Below are 16,924 nucleotides of genomic sequence, written 5' to 3'. Positions count from 1 at the left end.
CAGCACCGCTCCACAGAACGAGCGCCTGGCCCTCCATGTCATTTCCTGAAGAGCATTTACAATGCCACACTAGATTCTATCGCCGTTGGAGTGGAACCCATTTAACGGCTTAAGTAGACATAATAGTGAGTAAGATTTGGGCAAGGGGCCAGATTGCGTGGGGTTCTGTTTTGTGTTCAGAACGACATCTGTTTTCAGAGCAGCTACATCAAAGGTGCTGAATGCTGTGGCTGTATTGTCTAGGTGGTGTCAACTTCCTGGGTTTCTAGCGGCATTGTGCTCTGACCCTCAGAAACAGGGCTTTGGTAATGAGACTTGACTGTGTGTGACACATTTTCACTGTTTCAGTACGTTTTTAACGTCCCAGCTCATATTGTGCGGTGTTTAAACATCTTTGGATGGAAAAGCTAGCTAAGTTGTTTAAAGTTGTGTTACGTTGTCTACCCTGAGTTGCGATGACATTGGTCAGAGTATTGATGGAGTAGTTGTGTGGTGTTGCGTTACTGCCATTACCAATGATAATGTAATTTGAGCTGGAAAACAGTTGTTTCAGAAAGTGCACTCTGTCCCTAAGTGGTGACTTGACCAGACGCACTGTGACCCTCTGAGGCCAGCCCTGCAGCCCTGACCAACACTTTACTCTCGTTCACGGGGCACAGCGATTTATGAGGGGTGACAGAGAGGAATTCACTCCCAACAAATCCCTCTCTTTTAAACCGCCGCTTGTTATCACTGACCCTTAGTCCTCACCCCTATAAAGCACCGGTGTTTGGGCCGCAAGCGCTTGTAAATAAGGAGAGCCTCCCTATTTATGTCAAACAGAGATTGGTAGTGCTGGAAGTGAATGAGGCCTAGGCTCTCTATTACTACTTGTGTATGTATACAATTAGCATGATTCTAAATGCCATCAACCATGTATCATCAGCCGGGGGAAACGCCTTCATAAATCTCCCTTTAGGGTAAAGCAGGAGAAATACCATTTAATAAAAGTTTACTACACCAGTATATGTGTTTGGGTAATGGCTAATTACCAGTATTTTCTTCACTGGTTGGTTTGCTTGTGCTGTTGAAATATTTATATGCTGACTGGATTTATGCCCCAATTTGACCCAGTGTGTTGGAACGGCTGTCTTTCAACTAATCCAATAGGCTTTTGGGGAAAGCAGTTGAGGCCTGCACTTAATTATGTTTGGGGTGAATGGTTTTGGTAACAAGCTCCCCTAGGATATGTGCTGCAATGTCTACAGTCTCCATGTTCAGCTTTGGGAACGCATGCCAAGATGTGGGCCATTTTCAGTGAGAGGAGATGTAACCATTACCTTCAGCTATACCATAATAATACAGATATGACAAAAACTATGAAAATAACATATTATTCCAATTTCCAAACTTAGTTTCAATATTTTCAAATCAAATCAAATGTTATTTGTCACATGCGCCGAATACAACCCTTAACCAATAATGGAGTTCAAGAAAAATAGTTTTTACTAAAGAAACTAAAGTGAAAAATCTAAAATCTAATAGTAACACAAGAAAATTACTTAACAATAACTAAGCTATATACTAGGGATACCGGTACCGAGTCAATGTGCAGGGGTACAGGTTAGTCGAGGTAATTTGCAAAGTGACTATGCATAGATAATAAACAGCGAGTAGCAGCAGTGTAAATAGTCCGGGTGGCCATTTGATGAATTGTTCAGCAGTCTTATGGCTTGTGGGTAGAAGCTGTTAAGGAGTGCTTTGGTCTTACACGGAACCCAGACCGGCTGCGCGCGTGCGCCATCGTGCATAAATGTATTTTGTCCCCCCACACCAAACGCGATCACAACACGCAGGTTAAAATATCAAAACAAACTCTGAACCAATGACATTAATTTGGGGACAGGTTGAAAAGCATTAAACATGTATGGCAATTTAGCTAATTAGCTTGCACTTGCTAGCTAATTTGTCCTATTTATCTAGCCTGCTGTTGCTAGCTAATTTGTTCTGGGATATAAACATTGAGTTGTTATTTTACCTGAAATGCACAAGGTCCTCTACTCCGACAATTAATCTACACATAAAACGGCCAACCGAATCGTTTCTAGTCATCTCTCCTCCTTCTCGGTTTTTTCATCTTTGAACTTATATGGTGAATGGCATCTAAACTTTCATAGTATTACCACGACAACCGGCAAAACATTTCGTCTTTCAATCACCCACGTGGGTATAACCAATGAGGAGATGGCACGTGGGTACCTGCTTCTATAAACCAATGAGGAGATGGGAGAGGCAGGACTTGCAGCGTGATCTGCGTCAGAAATAGGAATTACTTCTATTTTAGCCCTTGGCAACGCAGACGCTTGTTGACGCGCGCGAGCAGTGTGGGTGCAATAATTGAATAACATAGATTTCTAAATTTATTTTGCAACGCTCGCGCACGCGCGCTAGCGGTGTGGTCAGCCTATTAGGCTTCAGCGTATTTGGTTTCAGCGTATTACAGCTGATCTGTTCACAGGTCAGTGGAGTTAGGAGGGAACCTATTAAAGGCCATTCTCCTCTGTCTGCACACGCATGGCTTGAGCCGTATGGCTGTATTGTGCCATCTACACGGAGCGCCACAGCCCTCAGTGATCCAACAGACAATGATCCAGTGATGTCAGAACAAACGCTGCTCTCTGGCTGAGCAGGCAGAGCCTTGGCTGGAGCTTCAGGCCTAGCTTCTTTAGATCCAATGACCTGCGTTTTGTCTGAGGGTGTTTTTCACTCCAGCAGGGTGAAATTAATGGTGTCTGTCAGTTGAAGGGCAGACGAATGAACGACTCAGGAGAGCAGCCCTGAAGAGAGACAAAATGCTTTTTCTTCATGGCAGTTCTGGCGCTCAACTTGCTTTGACTATAATTGAAGGCTAAGGGGCTTCTTTTAATCAAAAGCAAATAATGACAGATTTGATGGTCTATTTGTTGCTGACTATATATGATTTGACTTTTGAGTTGCTTATAAATGCCTGGCAGTTAAGACAGCGTAAACAATAAAGTGGGATTCCTTGTCATAAATATACCTACTGATATACAATAAATGTCCTTTACCATATATTGCTTTCCCCCTGTACATACTGTATTTTATACAACAATGTATAAATTAACTGTATTTACGATGTACTGTACTATATTTCATTATTGACCCTTGTGACCTAAATAATTATGGCCTTATTTATAAACGTTCTTGCCTAGCTAAAATATTAGAATCCTTGATTAATTCTCAGCTAAGATCTTCCTTATCTAAGAAATGTAATCATTAATGTACATCAGTCAGGTTTTAGACCAGGTCATAGCACTATCTCTGCTGCATCCCTAGTTATAAATGAAGTGGTTAACTGTGTGGATAAAAGGCAACATTGTGTTGCCCTCTTCATTGACCTGTCAAAGGCCTTCGATACTGTTGATCACTCGCTGCTAATTCAGAGGCTTTCCTTAATTGGCCTAGACCAGGCTGCATGTTATGGTTTAAAAATTACTTGACAGAAAGAACTCAACCATCTACCGATGGTGTTAAATTAGGTTTCCTGAATATTACAAAAGGTGTCCCGCAGGGGTCGATTCTGGGTCCTGTACTTTTTACTGTTTACATTAACAATATCGACTTGTCTGTAAAAAATTGTAACCTGTACTTGTATGCCGATGATACTGTTGTGTATGCTATTGCCCCCTCGGTTGACTAGGCTCTATCTGAACTACAGTCTGCCTTCATTGTATTAGAGAAAAACATGATTGACCTGAAATGAGTATTGAATGCAGGTAAAACTAAGTATATGTTGTCCTCTAGAGCGCATAAAAATAACTGATTATTTCAGCATATGTACTTTGGATGGTGTCCATATTGATCATGTCCCTGCATACAAATATCTGGCCATATGGATAAATAAAAAGCTGTCTTTTAAAAAGCACATTGATGAGTTAGTTAAGAAGCTGAGAATAAAAATGGCTTCTTCTATAGAAATAGGTCCTGCCTCTCGCTAAATAGTAGAAAGCAGATTATTCAGTCGACGTTCCTATCGGTCCTAGACTATGCCACTTCATTCAAGCCGTTAGATGCAGTTTATCATAGAGCACAGTGCTTTATTACGGGCAACAATTTTAGTACTCATCACTGCATTCTCTACCAGAAAGTTGGCCTTCTTTGATTTCATGTAGGTTGATACATTGCTGTGTTGTCATCTATAAAGCAATTGTACAAAAACTCCCACTGTACCTAACGTCATTACTAAACTTAAGACAGGATTTACCACACCTGGTCTCAGGGACGGCTGCCTCTGGACATTCCTTTGCTCTCTACTGAGTTAGGTAAATCAGCTTTTAGTTTTCTTGCACATTATTTGTGGAACAATCTTCAAAACATTCTTAAAATGTGATGTTCTGGTGCCTCTAGGGCAATTCAGAAAGATGATAGAGGACCTTATTAGTGATGAATATGTTAGTTTTTTATGCCCGTGCTTTTCTTTCTGCTTACATTTTGTATTTATATTTTGATCTGTCTATTTTCTGTCATTTACGGTGCATTCGGAAAGTATTCAGACCCCTTGACATTTTCAACATTTTGTTATGTTACACCCTTACTCTAAAATTGATTTAAAAAATGTTTTTACTCAACACGCTACACATAATACCCAATAATGACTGATCAAAAACTGTTTTTTATTTATTACATTTTTTAAATAAAATAAAACAATTATAAATGCATATTGATGTTCCTTCCATAACTTTTGGCTACATTTACATAAGTCTAAACTATTGCAGATAGAATGAACCATTATATAAAAGTGAAATAATAAGGCGTATTGTAAAGTGTAGATGTTGGCGTCTCAAAGAGAACGATCGTGGAGAATCCCACTTCAGTGTTGATCTCTCAGAGCGCTCTCTCTCTCTATCTGGACATTTAATCTAGATCCCTTTTTCATATAAATCTTAAAGTAATTGTTGTATTGACTGACCCTAAAGGACTATTTTGTCATGGAAATTGATGCTCAGTATCAAACATGCATCATATATGACAAGCACACATACATGAATCATTGTTCTATGTTGTCCAACGTTAAGAAGTGTCAGTTTCTCTGAGTATATAACAAATCTAATGACATCAAAACTATACTATAAGCATACCTTGTTTTTCCCTTTTACCAGTTCAGTTTTGTTGTATATGTTCTCAATCCAGTTGTGTGAGTAGTTCCCCTTATCGTCCATTTGAACTGGGATTGGCTCAGTGTAAAGGATACACCTATAGGACAGAGGAAACCAGTCATTACTGATCTAGATGAAACGGCTGCAGGTTACCTAAAGTATAAAATCCGTTTCGAAAATTAGTACAGAACAGTGGACAAAACAGAAGACATCCTTTCCTATATTTCATTAGGGGGAATCAGAAATGACACTATGGACCAGCGAAAGCGGTACAAACAGTTTTACAACGTGTCGCTCTGAACGGTCAGGCATTTAGCCTTATGAGGCTCTGACTAACATTATAGATTTTGTGTGGCCTTTTAGGGCGGGTAACAGCCCAGGCTGCCTAGGCTTGTTAAACCAGACAAACACCAGCCAGCCTCTCCTCCTCTCCTCGCTTTCCTCCTGTCTACTGAGGGGAACAATCAGACTGATGAGGAGTGAGGCGGCCAGGCCAAGCGGGCTGGGAGGCAGGAGGAAACGGCAGGGTGATAGGAAGGGCTGTGCTATGCGTCACCTCGCACAGGAAACCCCCTCATTCTCTGACTAGAGAAGATAAGGCTAATCCCCAGACCTTGGTGGGTCAACAACAGACAGCTGATACCTTCTTACCCTGCTGCTGATAAAGAAAGAACCCTTCCTGCCTCCTTCACCTCTTCCATCCCTCTTTCTTGCTATCTAAGACGTTACGCTTCCCCAACCACAAGGGGACTGTGATTTATACGAGGTCTGATCCTGAAATGGTAAATGGTAAATTTGCAATGACAGGTACTGTACTTGAAGGGGGTCTGAACTGTATAAACAAACATTTGGCTCAATCTGCCTCCAACTAGGCTGTGGCTGGGCTGAAACCTCTATTTGATGCACCTCCCTCATTAGCTGTTGAAAAAACAGGCCCTTTTCAGCTTCAATCGTTTATGAGCAACTTTTTCCAATGCCAGAGCTGATTATCTTTAGGGCTGCAGAAATGAGGCACCTTGACACAGCTTGAACCTCCACCATAATTTCTGTTACAAATTTGGCAACCAGGAGTGTTATTTTATTATTTTAACGATATGATGGATAATTAACAGAAGCATTTGTCAAGTTACAGCGCCTGAAGTGTAACATAATTCAGGCCCTCCATTGTGAGGCCGCCCCGAGCCCGTGTTTTTCTAGCGGTGTTGGGTCCTGATAACCAACACTTGATAACCCCGCGGTAATGGCCCATTGTTTGCCTGAGTTTTCGCCTCAGAAAGGACCCCTGCTGTCACTGACAGGGGTATGGCAGCTCTGGCTCTCAGGGAGTGTTCATGTTGTTTATGAAGGTTCACTAGCCGCCCAATCACTCATACCACAAGCTCTGTCCCGTTCAGCTCTATAAATATGGAACGCTGTTGGGTCTTTGCATGTCAAAAAACATATACTTCAAATAAGCTTGTTGACCAATCAGAACCTGGATATGACTACACGCCACATAATCATTTAACACGTTGATAACATTTTAAAGTGGTTATTACATATTGATTACACTATCACTCGTATTTCATATGTCACAGCGATTTACCGATACGTATGCTATGATGCTGGTAAAGTTTTGTCTCACACACCTGCCGCTGCGGCACAAGCTCTGGGACAGTGCTGGTCAGAAAAAAAAGATAGCTAGTTGATGGACGCAAAAATGTTCTTCCCCAAAAACATAGCAAAACGACATAATCTGTTTCAGTAGCTATAGTTAGTTAGCTGACTATCTAGCTAGGTGTCATCATCTAAAAGACCCCTAATTTATAAAACAGTTTGTATTTGATTAATGATGGTCGGACCCACCTATGTGAAGCTAGCCAAAATAATGATTCCACCAAAAGTGGAATTTGTATTTCGCCTTCAAAACAAAAGTCCCTCATAGAACGTGATGCAAATTAAAACAAATCGTGGAATCATGCCATAATGGAATAGATCATACTAAACAAGGTTGGAATGTTTGTTATATAAATTCAACAAAGGACAATGATTTGTTAATTTGACAAAAATCTGTTGAAATCACACTGGTTGTATTAGACTTTAGAATTGCATTGGGGGCGTACTTATTTCACTGTACAGCCTTATCTATGGATTGTGGATCAATGACATGGGGTATCAGTCTACTCAGTGACACCCACAGAACACAATTGCGAAGAGATTACACAAATATTAGCATTTTAGCTGTTATTGCAGGACTCTCCAGAGGAAAAACAATACAACGTGGATGTTTTGGAGTCTGAGAACTCTGAGGAAGACTTTGGGGAAAAAGCACTTGGGTACAGAGTAGACTGATATGCCATTTTATTGACCCCCAATCCTTATGTGAGGCTGTACAGTGCAATATGAAAGTCAATACGCACAATAGGGTGACTAGAGAGGTGATTTCCATTAGTCAAAGTCTCGCAATGAGAGCTAATATTTGTGTAAACTCTTCACAGTTGTGTTCTGTGGATGTCACTGAGTAGACTGATAACCCATTACATTGCTCCACATACCAACACCCCAACCTTGTTTAGCATTATCTAGTCTAAATATGGCATGATTCCACTATTTGTATCCATTTGCATCACGTTCAAAGAGGGACTTTTACTTGGAAGGCAAACCACAAATTCCACTATTGTGGCTTATCCTTATTGTGGCTAGCTTCACATAGGTGGGACTGCCCATCATTAATCAAATACGAACTGTCTTATAAATTGTTCATGTTGTTTATGAAGGTTCCCTAGCAGGTCGACATTCACGCCCATACCACACGCTCTGTCCCGTTCAGCTCTATAAAAGCTTGGGGAGTCTGAGACTAAAATATCCTCTCTCCCCACCCACAGAGCCACTGGCCACAAATGAGTGGGGAATTCTCCGGGGCTGCATTTCTTTGACAAATGTCTGTATTTTGGGACAGAGTCAATTAAATGGATGCAAGCCTGTTTCTGGAGAGGGAGCCTCGGGCTAGCCCGGTGGTTCTGGACTCCAGACTCACAGACTCAGTGTGTGTGTGTGTGTGTGTGTGTGTGTGTGTGTGTGTGGTGTGTGTGTGTGGTGTGTGTGTGTGTGTGTGTGTGTGTGTGTGTGTGTGTGTGAGTGTGTGTGTGTGTGTGTGTGTGTGTGTGTGTGTGTGTGTGTGTGTGTGTGTGTGTGTGTGTGTGTTTGTGTGTGTGTGTGTGTGTGTGTGTGTGTGTGTGTGTGTGTGTGTATGATCCAGTTCCAATACTCTGACAGCTGAGCTCAGCATCAACAAACCCTAATGTAACGCAGCAGGCGTAAAAGTCCTGATCAGAATAAATAAACTGCCGGGGGAGGTTCTCTTCTGCACTGTTGAACCAATCCAGTAAATGTGGAGGAGGAGTTAAGATGGAGTGTTGCCTTGTTAACACCCAAAAGCGTAAGTCGCGTCAAAGGCTCTCTTTCCATTTCCCCTGAACACCTAATGCATCCGCTTGTTGCCGGCCCCCCTGAGGGTGATCAAACGTAAACACTCATCCAAAACATAACCAGGATGTGCGCTGGCAGGGACAATTCTGGTCTGCTTCACTAATCATGTCCATTGATAGAGACCAGAGAGAGGACAATAAATCTCAGGGTCTGTGTGGACATATGGACGATACGAGGATGTATGACTGTCTTGCACTTCCAAGAACCAAAACAATAAACTCAGAATACCCAGTTTATGTTACAGAAATAACTAGAAATGCGCAGTGACCCTCCCCGTGATCCGGTAGTTTCTGTCAGTCAGATGATTCTAGTGACTCAGAACATTTTGATTCATAGACTGGATTTTTGAGAAAAAAGATATGACTTCATCACAGTTCGGAATTTAGTGCTTTGTTTCCTGGAAGTGGTGCATTATGGTTGTTTCTTGGAAGTGGTGCCTTATGGTTGTTTCCTGGAAGTGGTGCCTTATGGTTGTTTCCTGGAAGTGGTGCCTTATGGTTGTTTCTTGGAAGTGGTGCCTTATGGTTGTTTCCTGGAAGTGGTGCCTTATGGTTGTTTCCAGGAAGTGGTGCCTTATGGTTGTTTCTTGGAAGTGGTGCCTTATGGTTGTTTCCTGGAAGTGGTGCCTTATGGTTGTTTCCTGGAAGTGGTGCGTTATGGTTGTGCAAGATATTGATACTACACAGTTCTAACATATTCTTATGGTTTACAATAAATAACAGAACATATCGAAGTACATCAGGAACGAAGGAACATTGTGAAAACTTAAAACAAGAAGTGCAGAACACAGAATTGTGTAACTGGAAGGCTCAAAGGCACTGACACCGTAGGTGAATACCAACAAAATGGTCTTCACAGTTTAGTTAACGATTTAGTTAATATAACCACCTGGATTGCCCAAGATAAACAGCCTAGGATGGCTCACTCTTTGTTAGTGACTCACTCTTTGTTGGTGGGGTCAGGATGGCATGGTTGCCAGAGCCACGTGATGTTGGGCATGGGCACTCCAAAGGCGGTGCAGGTTAGCTGGTGCTGCTTGCCGAACATGTAGGGCTGCACGTCCTCCGAGGCCACCTCCTCTTCGGAGATCTTTGGCATCACTGTGGGAGACACATACACACATACAGACAAAGAGATCAGACACTGTTGCATCAACAGTTACACCTGGCCATTGGCGGTAATAATGTCTTTATAATGAGAGAGAGGTTTGTCATCATGATGAATAACCATGGAAAAGGTCCCATGGACACCAGTTGTCTTCTAACCTCTGAGAGTCGGCTGTGAAGTGCTTGAAAAAGGTTGAGTAATTACATAGCCCTGATACCCTGGGGGTTGTCCATCACATCAGGGTGTCAGTGTCTCAGAGCTTGGTCCAGTCTCTACCCAGCTGCCTTTGGGCCAGATGTGGCCCTATGCCCCGTCCCAGGTCAGTGGATCAGCAGTGTGGGAGAGCACAGCAGTAATCAAAACCAGACTGACGGACTTACTGCCTGGATGCCACCTCAAGAGGAATGCTCTGCTCACATCAGTTAATCATTCTCCACCAGTCAGTGTGTGTGTTGTGTGTGTGCGTGCGTACATGTGTGCGAATGTGCAAAGTCGTGACATGGTTTCTCTCAGTAATGTCCTCAGTTCAAGCCCCGGCTGCTGAATCCATTTGAGATCTGGAACACTGGGGCTGGACTTCAAACGCTTGATGAACGATGTTTAAAATAGTTCCCTAACTGTTCCCAGGAATTTCCTTTATATTTCTCCTTCCATTGTTTGTGTCTGTGAGAGTGAGTATTTTTTTTGTCATTCCAATAATAATGATTCGTGGAGCAAAAGGGAATGCGAGGGACTATAAATACAATTTATATGGGGCTGACCTTTACACTTTGGCAGAGTAAGGGGATTCTTGGATAATGTGCAGGGAACGGAATGGAATACTTTGTGATGCATTTTTTTGCCCCCCCATTGACAGCTTGGAGTAGTATCTGAGTGGCACATGTGTTGCTCAACACAGTTCTTAACGGCAAGCACATTGCACTCCCCGACTCTCCATCCAACACACTATCAAAGCCCCATAACATAATACCGACCACGTTTATAACCGCTAGTGTTAACGACCATCAGTATTTACATGGCAATCATTACAATATATTTGTTTCAAATGCTATGCTAAATCATATACAGTACACATATAGCCCTGTATCATGTTGTTTACATGAGCGGTGCTGTAGGCTACATACACATAAATAAATGTAATAAATGTAAATAAAGGTCTAGAGTGGGTAGAGTGAAGAGACAGGGCCGTTTACACAACCCGCGAAGCCCCTTCAAAAAGAGCTTGGCTAATTAACACCAGCTGGCCCGGCTACGTCAATCCACTGCTGGAAACAACAAACCCCACAAGCCCCCAGGTTCCTGTCATGCTGGAGCTTTTGCTACCTGCAGCCCTGCACCAACCAGGGGATACACAACCCAAAGTGCTGAGACTGCTCGAAATGCTGAGGCCCAAAGTCCAGGGCATTGCTTCATTTCCTCAGGATCGCCAGTCATTTGGAGGGATAAAGGACGGATATAAGACGGGATATCATGGGGATATAAGAGCTTTACCTTGGACTATCAGAGTGTAGCTGAGATTCCTGTAGAGGCCTCTCTCTTTGTTGCCCAGGGCGATGGTGAAGACCCCGGCATCCTTCTGCTTCAAGTCCTTGACGAAGAGGTTGTAGCCTGAAAACTCGTAACAGGTGGAGTTCTCGTTGATGGGGATGCCATCCTTATACCTGGGAATGGGATACACCCACATTTACTTTAGAAGTTCAGCAAATCGTAACATACTGATATGAAAGTTGTGATGATAATAGATCAGCAACTCTACGTCCCAAATCGAACACTCCAGTTTAGTGCACACAGTCACAACAGTGCCATTATATTCATCAGGAGTTGACAATACATTCAGTGAATAGTCCCAGCAACTGAACTCAGTCTTACCATGTCATAGTGTCGGGTGGTGGCAGTGCATTGACCTTGGGTTCAAACATCAGCTTGTTTCTACCCTCGGTGTAGACCACTCTCCTGGCGTGTTCATTCTTATAGGACACATTCAGGTATGGATGTTCTGAAATCACACAGAAGACCAATAGTGAGAGCATGAAAACGACTGTTGAAAAACAACACCATAAATGTATTATAAATGAGATCATAAACTAGGTGGTTCGAGTCCTGAATGCTGATTGGCTGACAGCCGTGGTATATCAGACCGTATACCACAGGTATGACAAAATATTTATTTGTACTGCTCTAATTGCGTTGGTAACCAGTTTATAATAGCAATAAGGCACCTCGGGGGTTTGTGGTATATGGCCAATATACCACAGCTAAGGGCTGTATCCAGGCACTCCGCGTTGCGTCGTGCTTAAACATGCCTTAGCCTTGCTATATCGGCAATACACGACACCCCCTCTGGCCTTATTACTTGATCACACAATCGTTGCCGAAGATTAACATTACGATGGAGTTATGTCTGCCTCTGCCTTAGCTCAGTGAGACCTTGCCTTCACGCAGTACCAGTTCCTAACACAGTGACCCACCGTAGATGGTGACTTTGGCTGTGGCCTGCTTCTTGTTCCGCATCTCAGCGTTCCCTATATCAGCCGTGCACCTGTACACGCCCCTGTTGTCCATGGTGATGTTGGACAAGGTGATTGCTTTGTACATACTGGTGACCAAAGCTGGATCTTCTTTGGACTTGTTGATGATAGGGTTCCGATTGACCTGGGGACACAAAGGCACTCATCAACAACCCTGAAACAGCGGATTCATCGACCAGTAATCTTAAAGGATGTTGAGTGACTTAGAACTTACCATCCTCTTTGGGTATTCCCAAGTCAAGTTGATCCTTCCATTGAAGGTGGTCTCTGCAGAGCAGTTGAGGACCAGGCTATCTCCCACTAACAGCTTGATACGTCTTGGGTTGATCTTCACGTTCCTCAGCAAGATAGCTATGCAAGCAGAGATAGAAGGGAAGACACAGTGAATTAACACCATCAGTAGTTTCCCTGTCGCTCTAAGAGCTCAACAAGAAAAGGAGAAGATACTCACTAGTCCTCAGAGGGATGTATTTGGACTGGACCCGTTGGCCGTTGACGCTGGTGACACAGGTTAGGAGATGATAGGATTCGTAGGGACCGTATGGGATCTTGAAACCCATTTTAGGGTCCCATTCCTTCCCTTGTTCAACCTCCTTTGATAAGGATGGCCACTGAAAGAAGAGACAGGTAGAAAGGTGTTTATGAAGGGGCTTATCTGTTTAGTGGAGCTTCTAGTTCTGCAGTCTTTAAAAAGCACTCAGCCAGTCAGACTGAAGTACGATGCGGGCAACTGGGTTTGGTATGAAACTCCACGCTCCAATGAGCTCAGCTGGCGACGCCTGCCCGTCAGAACCGACATCTAATTCCTTTTTGCGGTTTTATGGAGTGTAACCATCGCAATTATCCACGCAGTGATGCGCGGAGCACTGTTGACTTTGAACAAAGGATGAAATGGATGGATGTGGCCAAGGCCTACTACTGCGGCTGTTTGTTCTCCAGCCAAGTGTTATGCTGCTAGGAGAGAGAGGGGAAGGAAGGAAGCAGGCAGGAAGGAGAAATGCCATAGATCTTCCAATAGCAAGGTCACACAACCCACTATCTTTGCCCTCTGAATAAGACTTGTTTGTCCATGTCCAAGGCATTGTGACACGCAGCTATATATCAACCCTGTGAATACAAACACAGCCATCTATTGTTGAGGGCGGTGGCTCTGAGCTGTGGCATCGTGAAGGAAAAGAGACACTCTGTTCACTGTTGCACGTGATTTATAGGAAGGCCGTCTCGTGTTAAAGGCTACTGCAAAAAGACAAGGAGCTTGGTCACATCGAGAGAGATTTCCTCCTAATATAATTGTATTAAAAATCACTTAACTATACCCAGGAGCATCATCGGCCTATTGTTTCCTCTGATTGGATATGGATTGTTTTTTAGATCCGCATTTCCTGGACAAGATGTTTAAAAAGAGGTTGTCTATATTTAGAGAGAAAATCTGTCTTGGAGGACCTTCCTGTTCTTAACAGGAAGCAGACAGGATGACTCCCTTTTCTGTCCCTGCCCCTGAGCCTCCCTTCTCCCTGGCCACTGTCCTCCGGCCGTTTCCGCATGTCTGAATGGCCTACCGTTTGATGGGTGTGAGAACTCCTATGTTGTCCATTGTGCAGAGGTCCTTTGTTTACCATGTCTCTTTGCAATCTTGGCTTTATAGATGTCTTTCAGACATTGTCAAGGTACACTCTGGTAAAGTAATCAATCTCACGCCCATACTATCTCATACAACTGGTCAACATTGCTAAGTCTCATAATAAATGTTAACATTTGCTCTACTTTGAAAGACAATGTGAATGATATGCCCATTTCAAATCACGTTTTAAGGTACAGAAACAAATGATCATGAAAAGTCTTACCGCTTCAAGAGTGACGATCTGGTCAGGAGAAGTTGTCCTACAGGGAATCACTAGGGTGGCTTCATGTCTGTAGCTAAACAGGGTGGATGGATTGCGGAAATGGTGCTCCACAAACGGATGTTTTTCATCTGTAGAACAAATCAGAAAATATCAATAATTATTTAAGGTCATAAGTTTTTAATATCGTTTAATTTAACTAAATTATTTTGCTGTATTAAGTTGAAAGTTGTGGTCCTCAGCCTAAAGTGAAGCAGGAGAGAACATTTTCTTTTAAAATCAGGTTTTAAAAATCAGAGTGAGGGTAATGTTAGGCCATCCATCTCACACAGAGATCAAATAGAATTTTCCAGACCAGTGAGATCCGCTCCTACCCTAAACCCCCTCCTGCTCCTCCTGCTAGGTGCAGATCTGGATAAAGAAACAGGGTGGAGACGGAGCTATCATAGCTATCACAGCTCCAGTCTTTCTCACCAGGGCAGGCATCCAGAGCCTCTCTGACTGGCTGTTCCTTCACAGACCTGCTGTGGGAACTTCGTGGTTACACAAATACTTGAGTGATTTGTGGCAGGCTGAGCTGTTTAGGCATGATAAAGGGACTAGTATTTGAAAAATAAACAGGGAAAATGATGTAATAAACAGTTGAAGGGCTTTGAAAGAGTCCTGGTTAGACTAAACACTTGGCTACCAGGCTGTCAGATCGCCAGGGGAGACAGAGAGAGGAGTCAGGCTAGGACCTCAGTAGGAAGACACTCAACCTGTCCAGTGCTTTTCTGCGTCACAGTGTTACTTTGGCCACGAATATCAGCATTTGTTCTAAAGGTCAAACATTAAGAAAAAGTAGTGCACGCACATCACAGGAGCTGGAGAGAAATATGTGCTGGACAGAAATGTGTCCTGGAGAGAAATATGTGCTGGACAGAAATGTGTCCTGGAGAGAAATATGCCCTGGAGAGAAATATGTCCTGGACAGAAATTTGTCCTGGAGAGATAGAAAGGACCTCTCTGTTTTTCTTCTAGAAACGGTTATTAATCAGGCTTGACATTCATATCTCTCTCTGCCCAGATATTCTCTGCCCATGAGACGTATCCCCACCACAGTCCCTCAGACTAAGACTACGATCTTTAAAGGGACACTGATGTCAATCTCAACTATGACAATGTTTTAAGATATTTAGTGTTGTCCTGCATTGCTCTCACAGAGTAGAGCCAATTCTCCACGTTTTAAGGGAGGACTAGGCCTGTAACATGGGAGAGACCATAGCCGGTATCGTGAGAGGCTCCAGGACAGACTGACTGGAAAAACAGAAGCCGGAGGGAGCAGGAAATAATAGTCAATGAACAGGGCTTCCGATGCGATCACACTCTCCTTCCCTGTTCCAGAAGGAGTCGGGCAGCGGAGGAAAGCCTTCCTCTCTCTGTTAGAAGCACAACTCCTTCTGCTTGGCTTTGACTAAACCCCCCCCCACTTTTACATATACTCATATACCTGTAGTGACATCCTCTTTATAACATGTGGAGAGCTTGGCTTTTGTTGCTAGACTAAATTAGGTGTGGAATGGATGGAGCCTCTCCTTTATAATTATTATTTTTCTCTTATTAAAAAACTTTTTTGGGGGGGGGAAATCATGCAGGAAAACGTCAGGCTGTTCAGTGACCGTGGCCCTACCCTGGCCGTTAAGAGACTCTAAGTTTTGTTGTATTTGTTGGCTCTGTTTACATCACACTGCGCTGGAAGGTGTCGGCCCATTTAACATCACCACCCATTCTTAGAGAGAATGTCTTGAACTTATGTTGCTGTGAAACAAACCAACTCAAACAAAAAAATGATGGAGGAAAACATCAAAAATGTGAAAAAGGTCCTTATCGGCGTTAAAGTTAACAGAATCCAACAACTGATTTAATGTGAGATCCCTTTCATTTCCATTTTCACGCGCTGGATTTCAATGGACTTCATTGGAGAATGTCATTATAGAACTCAACAATGATGATCTACTCTGTCAGCATGTACATGTAAAGCAATTTGGGATGCAAATACAGTATTGTATGTATGAAAGGTGCTATACCATCATCGTTACAATGTCTGAACGGTATAAAGCGGGTCTCACCTTTGACATATACGTAGGTAGAGCTGATGTTGGCGGAGGACTGGGCGTACCTGCAGCTGTAGAGCCCCGTGTCGTTGGGGATCAGGTTTCTCACCAGCAGCTTACTACAGTGGGTGTTCACCCGGGGCTCACACTCCTCCACATGAACCCCCTCCGAGGTCACGTTCCGCCAGGGCAGCCTCCAGTGCAGCTGGGCCGCACCTCTGATAAAGACAGCAGAAGTTATCCATAAGAACTGACACAGGATCAGATATTATTTATTATCCCTAATGGTTAAGATTTAGATTGAGGATAGGGACATCTGATTGGAGATCTGTGGTTAAGGGCAACCTCTAAGTCAAGTGACAAAGTAAAGAGGGTCCATCTGAGAGGGTCAGCCAGACCACCTGCATCATCACTATCTTATTACCCTCCTACACCCCCTAGAGCTCTGGGTCGTCATCCTCAGGTCAGCATGCCATCACCAGGTCAAACACCTTCATTGTCTCACCTGATTTATGCACATAAACATGCTCTTACAGGGCACAGGCACCAGCTCTCAAGATTCAATCTCAGTATTACTTAGATATAGAATTGATAGTGAAATCAGTGTTAAATGCTGGCTTTGACCTGACTTGACTTTGATAGTAGCCCCTCCCCTCTGGACCTCTCAAGTTGTGTTTATTTGGAAGTGTTCGAAGGCCGTTCCAATAACCTGGAGTCATCTTGAGAACAGG

At 43.2% G+C, this 16,924-nt stretch overlaps 1 protein-coding gene across 1 annotated transcript in view; it reads right to left on the bottom strand.

Moving 5' to 3' along the window:
• LOC111967451 (vascular endothelial growth factor receptor kdr-like) overlaps window positions 1-16,924 on the bottom strand; it is a 75,447-nt gene that overhangs the window by 43,024 nt on the left and 15,499 nt on the right. Inside the window, 9 exon segments of the mRNA XM_023992488.2 lie at window positions 5,139-5,253; window positions 9,568-9,724; window positions 11,223-11,392; window positions 11,601-11,727; window positions 12,200-12,383; window positions 12,474-12,610; window positions 12,711-12,870; window positions 14,104-14,231; window positions 16,209-16,411. Coding sequence (XP_023848256.1) covers window positions 5,139-5,253; window positions 9,568-9,724; window positions 11,223-11,392; window positions 11,601-11,727; window positions 12,200-12,383; window positions 12,474-12,610; window positions 12,711-12,870; window positions 14,104-14,231; window positions 16,209-16,411 — 1,381 coding nt within the window.

Source organism: Salvelinus sp. IW2-2015, linkage group LG8, assembly GCF_002910315.2.
Source record: "Salvelinus sp. IW2-2015 linkage group LG8, ASM291031v2, whole genome shotgun sequence".
Lineage (NCBI taxonomy): Eukaryota > Metazoa > Chordata > Actinopteri > Salmoniformes > Salmonidae > Salvelinus > Salvelinus sp. IW2-2015.
Note: the sequence above shows the minus strand (reverse complement) of the source record. Positions and strands in the feature narration are given on the sequence as shown.